At 44.8% G+C, this 7,500-nt stretch overlaps 1 protein-coding gene across 5 annotated transcripts in view; it reads right to left on the bottom strand.

Annotated features, from left to right (window-relative positions):
- Positions 1-7,500, bottom strand: part of iftap (intraflagellar transport associated protein) — a 23,156-nt gene that overhangs the window by 7,496 nt on the left and 8,160 nt on the right. For 3 of the 5 annotated variants that reach the window (XM_063196587.1, XM_063196588.1, XM_063196592.1), the window contains exons 4-5: positions 4,656-4,729; positions 705-768 (exon numbers count right to left, since the gene is read on the bottom strand). In XM_063196587.1, the coding sequence (XP_063052657.1) occupies positions 705-768; positions 4,656-4,729 (138 nt within the window). The remainder of the gene's footprint in view (positions 1-704; positions 769-4,655; positions 4,730-7,500) is intronic. The other 2 variants (XM_063196591.1, XM_063196590.1) reach the window with 2 other exon arrangements.

Below are 7,500 nucleotides of genomic sequence, written 5' to 3'. Positions count from 1 at the left end.
AGTCCTAATTGCAGAAAATGGCAGGCACATGGTATTCACTAAACCCCATTAAATTGTAAGGTGAACTCCATAAAACGCGTTTGTGCGCAAGCCGCACACGTGAATGGAATATTTATTCAAACTGTTTTGCGTTGAGCTCTTTAAATATCATTTGTGCAGTGGGATGATGAAGGATGAGAATGGTAGAGGAAGGGGACGAGGAGTAGGTGGGGAGAATTAATTCTCTTCTGCAGATTAATTTTCTGTAAGAAGACGATTTTGTTCCCTTCTGTGCCTTGCTAGAATGAGGGGGAGATTTGTGTAAGCTCTATAAAGTTGTATTCCACTGAATGACCCCGAATGATGTGTGCCCTTACATGAATTCATGGCTGACTGAATGCTGTGTAAAAAAACCTTACCTTATTCAGGGAGTAATGTTGAGAGCTGTTTGAGGAAATAGAGGGAAATGGGGAAAGAAACAAAAAGTCTGACGGAGAGAGACATGGAGAGAGAGAGAGAGAGAGAGAGAGAGAGAGAGGTTGAGGGGTTACAGTACCTTCTGAGTGATCTGAGGTGTTTGAGAGAGAGAGGGGGGGGAGAGAGAGAGAGAGAAAGAGAGAGAGAGACAGAGAGAGAGAGAGAGAGAGAGAGAGAGAGAGAGAGAGAGAGAGAGAGAGAGAGAGAGAGAGAGAGAGAGAGGTTACGAGGTTACGAGGTTACAGTACCTCCTGAGTGACCTGAGTTGTCCTCCTCTCCCACCGAGGTTGCTCTGCTCTGGCTTTTACTCTGCTGCATGTGGAGAAAAGAACGAAAGAAAATCTGAGCTATGCATTTCACACATGCTACTGCTCACTTTTATTGACCCAGGTGCAGATTATTGCTTATATGCTCCAGTTCAGGGCAAATCTATTCATGCACAACTCATACACCTGACACAGAAAAACACAAACACTGCAGCATAGCATACCTCAGAACAGCACACTCCCACTGTGACTACTGCTAAAGGAGAATGTATTCCCCATTACCCGACCAGTCTGCCCCCAAGCTAAAGGCATTAGCATCCAGCCACAGCAATATCCCCATCCCCATGCACACCCCTCCAGCCTCATCCCCATCCCCAGCCACAGACGTTGCCTCAACCCAAGCACCCCCACTCAATACCCAGCCCCTGCATCGCCCACATCCACCGCCCCCACAATCAGTCTCATCGCCCAGCCACAGCACCAGCACCGGCACCAGCCCCAGCAACCACCCCACCAGCACCAGGGCTGACAATGCTCAAAATTGCATGGCCGACAGTCTCTGGCTAATCTGATTGATTGTGCAGTGTTTCTGCTTTGAGGCGGAGGAGGAGGAGAGAGGCCTTCATGAAGGAGGAAGGGGAATGGAGGAGGAGAAGGCCATCTACCTGCATATCTAGCACATTAGCTCATATCTGCCTCGCAGGGACGGCAGCCAGATGTTATTGAGATTGAGCACGGCATTGATGGGGGGATGGGGGAGATGGGCAGTGGGCTGAAATAGCCCATGTGCCCGCTAAACTGGAAAGAGTTTTTTTTCTTCTATTCTATTCTTTCTGTCTGTATTTACAGTATGTGCTGTTTTTCTTGTTCCTTTCTAGTTTTTCTTTCTTTCTTTCTTTCTTTCTTTTCTTTCGTTCTCTTTCATTCCATTACATTTTTCGTTTGTCCATGTTCTTTCCTTTGTATTTCTTCCGTTCAATTTCTTTTCAACAATCTTTCTTTTTCCCTCTTTTCCCTCTGTCCCCTTACAGCGAAAGGTAAATATGAAGACATGTGACAGCATGGGATAGGCTTGGCTGGGCTGTGTGGTTAGCGGCAGATGTACAGTATTGACAGCCACGGCGGGCTGCTAATCAGAACGGCACAGAGAAGTCGATAGCTGGCCCGGCGAGCGGACTGTAGAGCGGCTCTGACTGCCTCGTCAACATGCAAAGTCTGACGTGTGGCACCGCACTTCAAACTGCTACTCAAAACACAGCTCAGTGGAGCCATATTGCACAGGAGGCACCTTCTGTATTTTAAGCACAGGGTTTTATACGTTATCCCTTAAAATCTCATTTCTCATTCAAATGTCAAGCTGTCAGCACCTGAATTTCTTTCAGGAGCTTGAAAAGACTTCAAACTTCCATCCAAATAGTTTGTTCAGTTCTGGCCTAATATTTGAGAACCAGGATCTACATACAGTATATGTCTGGATATTTGATCTTGCTTCTAGTTGTGTCTGTCACGTATTGTGTTGACATGCGGTATGTCTGATGTAATTATCACTCTCCCTCCTTGCCCAGACCAAATTTCCCTTTTAGCCCCTTTGCGCAGTGCCCATGTTATAACCATAGGGTCACCAAAATTGTCCCAGAATGCCCCTTCACTGGCCATGTTTAAGCAACACCTTATGACACATCTCTTCCTGGAGGCTTATGGATGCTAGTTCCACAAGCACATTCACTTACATGCACTCAGACACCCGCTCATGCACTGACGCGCACACACACTCACACTTTCCTACACGATACCCTGTGAAGCGACCTTGGGTGTTTTGAAAGGCGCTATATAAAACGAAAGTATTATTATTATTATTATTATTATTATTAAAATTTTAATGACAAAATCTTTATCGGTTACTTCTTGAGGCTCACTGTAATGTCATAATAATGTTGTTATGAATGGATGTAGTTGAGTCTTCTCAGCCAACAGTGAAGGGCCCGACGACAGGCCCATCTGCACAAAAAAAGCCACAGAGACAAGAGAAGCTTATCCATCTCTGATACCATTGCAGGTGGAGCTGCACAACTGTCATTATGAGACAAGAGTCACGAAACATATAATAACATATCAGGCATCCATAAACATATAAAGGCACATAAAGGCATCCATTAACATATAAAGGCATCCATCACAGCACCACTTCATTATAGTATCATTCAGAATATGCTGTCTAGGATTGAAGGTGAACCATTTTAGAGTTAACAAAAAACAGGTCCAGCTGCTTACAACGGCCTACCATGGATTACTAGAGGGATGCAGCCTCACAGCCAAGCAGCTTTGTTGGGAAAGAAAATAAATCATACTCCTAAGCATCCCTTTGTGTAAGGTAAGAAAGCACAGAACAGGGAGGTAGGATGATGGTGTGATTAAAACTCAGTGGAGGGGAGGAGAGGACGAGAGGAGGGAGAAAGGTGAAGAGTACAGTACAGGTAGAGAGAGAGAGAGAGAGAGAGAGAGAGAGAGAGAGAGAGAGAGAGAGAGAGAGAGAGAGAGAGAGATAGAGATGCACAGTTTGTTCTTCTCCTCTCTGGCCGAGGAGGGAGGGAGGGATTCGGAGGGAGGCCAGTGCCTCTGGTGAACCGAGACTACTCTTTTTTTGCTCCCACAAACATATACTTACTCATACGTGCACACTTTTTGCGCCCACCCAGACAAACACATACTCGCAACAGTGACACTCCTCCATTTGCGTACTCTCTCTCTATCTCCCTCTGTGTGTGTGTGTCTCTCTCTCTCTCTCTCTCTCTCTCTCTCTCTCTCTCTCTCTCTCGCTCTCTCTCTCTACATTCACAGTGAGACTCTTTGCTCCAAAAGACACACGGACACAACACACCCACAGAGACTGTCTCTTTGCGTCCACCCACCCACCCACACACACACAAAGTACACACACAAAGTACACACACACAGTTTGCCCGCAGGCATATAAATCACAAAAGCAGGTAAGCTGGAGTAATGTGTACCGATAATACCAGGAGGAATGTGAGTTACATTTTCTGTCAACACACACCTACGCGTACGGTATCCAGCACCACCAGCACACTTTACGGATGAAACATACCTGCTGTTTCAAGTCCACACACCCACACAGTAACGTGGGTAAGAGAGGACAGTTTTTTGGGGATTTTTTCTCTCTTTTTCTCTTTTTTGTTCACCTAGTGTCTGTCTCTTTTTCTTTCCCCTGCTATGCAACAGAGGCAGCTAAAATTATCCGGCCCTGGCTGACAAGCCAGAGCGAGGAGGGCTAGAGCAGGCTGGCTGGCTGGCATTTAAGGTTGACTGACGGACAAAAGACAAACGGCGGAGCTCTCTCTCAGACAGAGCCAATAATCTGGCCAGGGGGAGGCCTGGAGTGAGATGGGGTGGGGTGGTGGAGGGTTGGGGTGGGTACGTGGGGTGTGAGAGGAGGATGGGATGGGTCAGTGTGTGAGTTTGTGTGTATGTGTGTAAAGAGAGAGAGAGCATGTTGTGTGAATGTATGTCTTTCTGTGCCCAAAGAGAGTGGATCTTTGTGTGTGTGTGTGCGTGCGTGTGTGTGTGTGTGCGTGCGTGTGTGTGTGTGTGCGTGCGTGTGTGTGCGTGTGTGTGTGAGCGTGTGCGTGTGTGTGTGTCAGCGTGTCCTTATATGGATACACAAAGAGAGAGAGAGAGAGAGAGAAAGAGAGAGAGAGAGAGAGAGAGAGAGAGAGAGAGAGAGAGAGAGTGAGTGAATAAGTGAGTCAGTGTGTGTGTGTGTGTGGGGGGGTGGTCTCTAGTGTGTTGTGCGTGTGTGTGCTATATATGTGTGCACATGTGTTTGATCTTAAAGCCAGTGACCTCAGGCATCTCAGGCGCCACATCCAACCGTCCTCCTCTCTGATTGGAGTCCTCCTTTTGCTCGTGCCTTACCTGTCCATCACACCTGGTCTCCGGGGCAACAGCGTCCTGAGTGTTCCTTCCTGTTTCTGACCCCGGGGCTTCTGCTGCAACCAGAGCAATCAGGACAAGAGACCAGAATAAACACACTGACTGACAGACTGGGAGGAATGGATGGCCAACATTTTTAAAGTGGATGTTTAATTATGTTAACGTTTAATGTTTATTATTTGGTCGTCATTTTTATAACACTTCAAATTACAGTGTATCAATGTATCTATGTCATATTGTGCAGTTTAGTGTGTGCAACCGCAACACGGTAACGTGCATGAATTGTAGCATGTTGGGGCCCTACTTGAATTAAAATGAACAGTTCTTTCTTAGTTACAAAAGTGTTACCTGGCTATGGATGTGTCATCATACTCCTCATATTAGTTTCAACCATTATTAAGTGTTAGGACAGCATAATGATGATGTTTTATGACTGTGTTTAAAGTATCTTATGAATCCAGGCTTTATAGGAAGCGTTACCCATATTATCTGGTGAGGTACACAATAATCAACCAATCAATCATTCAATCATGCATAACTCCATAAAGAGAGAAGAGAGAAGAAAAACAATATTGTATTATAGATTGTAGATTATAGATTGTAGGAGGAAGCTGGTTCCAGAATTTTGCAGCATAAAGGTTAAATGCCACTTCACCCTGTCTGTAGGATGATATTGCTCTAGTATATCTACACTTTATTTAGGGCCTAAGCCATTTAGTGACTTATAAACTCAGAGGAGTCTTAAACACAATTCTAAATCGATTAGAAGGTGTAATGACCTTAGTGCTATTGTAAGGCTGTATTAAAAAAAAATCGATCCACGTCCACGATCCGATATCGATTCACATTAGAAAAATCCGATATCAATCCAAAACTTTGAGGATCGATCTTTTGCGGAGGACCATCCCAATATTCTCAACCGCGTCGGGTAGCTCTTTTCAACATACACACACATGCACGGGGCTGTTCCTGGCAGTAGTGGCAGTTTTTACTTTAAACTATTCATGGATTTATTTCATTCATAGTGCAACCTTCCCAGAGACATCTACACAGCTTTCGGAAATGCCAGCAGTTGCGTTGCGCAGGATTGTTATAGCCTAATAGAAGAACTTGTCTGCATTAACATGACGCATTTAGTGTGCAACGCAATATAATAGAATCAAATACATTTCAGAGTAGTGTTCTTGACTTAAAAAACACAAACTCAAATACCATGTGATTTAATATCGTCAAACAAACCATACACGCGGTGGTTTCATTTTTGAGACCTAAAAATGCCTTTGTTTCTTCTTTAACAGACAAGTAACTTTGAGTTGGGATGGAGTGACGAGTTTTAAGGGGAGAAGAAAGTAGATGATTTGTAGGCTGTTGAAATATTATCCCTGCCTTCTAACTTGAACTTTGAATGCAAGGACAGCAAGGGAGACTGAAAGGGTGCCTTTCACATTCACACACGCACGTGCATGCACCCATACAGAGAGTGCGGTGGGGAAGGACTTGCAAATTACTTGGGAGATTGGGATAGAGCTCTAGTTCTTCTAGTCCTACGTTAACTGCTTCAGGATTTTTCTTTGTGTCAAAGCGATTTTTTAGTGCCCAGCTTCAAAGTTGACTGAGAAATCTCCACAGCTCTAGAGCAGCGTTGGATTTCAGCGATATCTCTTCTGATCGAGATCTACAAGGCCTAAGGGCAGTCATGGGTGAGCGGTTAGGGCGTCAGACTTGCATCCCAGAGGTTGCCGGTTCGACTCCCGACCCGCCAGGTTGGTGGGGGGAGTAATCAACCAGTGCTCTCCCCCATCCTCCTCCATGACTGAGGTACCCTGAGCATGGTACCGTCCCACCGCACTGCTCCCCATGGGGCGCCACTGAGGGCTGCCCCCTTGCACGGGTGAGGCATAAATGCAATTTCGTTGTGTGCAGTGTGCAGTGTTCACTTGTGTGCTGTGGAGTGCTGTGTCACAATGACAATGGGAGTTGGAGTTTCCCAATGGGCTTTCACTTTCACTTTCGCTTTCACTAATCATGTCCCGTTACACAGACAATCTATAATCTATCTACAATCCCTCACTTTTTCCCCAAATCACTTTTTCACTACTTTGCCACTGTCAACATTCAACATCCACCACAGAGGGAAGCGCTGTCTCGTGTCTTGTTTCGTCTGTAGCAGTGTAACTGAGATGTTGGCGAATTATGGTATTTAAGTTTGATAGTTATTTATATCAATGATCTAGGTTCATTATATGCATTAAACAGAATGCCATGGGTCAGAGTATGATCTTGCCACTGTACTACTAATTTATTGCTTTCTTTGTGTGGCGGTTGTGTGGTGGTAAACAAGTGAATTTTACAAAAAAAGTGCATCATCTGGCTAGTCAAGCATGGTAGTGGGACTAACATGGTTTGGGGATGTATGAATGCCATCAACATTGGAAAGCTGAATTACACCTAAAGAAGCATGCATGTCAACATGCACTGTGACTACAGAAGCAGATCATGATACTCTCCATAGGACTTAATTCAAAACTCACACCCATCTATTTTAGTCAAGTGCAGACTCAAAATGTAAAATTTCAATGTAAGGAAAGGTTGAAACACACAACACACACCGATGACCTCCCTTTTAATCCCTTTTCATTTCGAAATGAAAAAATGAATGTAGTTGCTGCCAAAGGTGGTTCTACAAAGCATTAAGCAAAGGCTGTGAATACTTATGTAAGGACAGAGATTTAATACCGTTTGGAATAAGGCTGTAACGTAACAAAATGCGGAAAAAGTGAAGTGCTGTGAATACTTTCCGGATGCACTGTAGATCGATATCGAATCG

The sequence above is a fragment of the Engraulis encrasicolus genome, chromosome 4, assembly GCF_034702125.1.
Source record: "Engraulis encrasicolus isolate BLACKSEA-1 chromosome 4, IST_EnEncr_1.0, whole genome shotgun sequence".
Lineage (NCBI taxonomy): Eukaryota > Metazoa > Chordata > Actinopteri > Clupeiformes > Engraulidae > Engraulis > Engraulis encrasicolus.
This window is presented reverse-complemented; position numbering and strand designations above follow the sequence as displayed.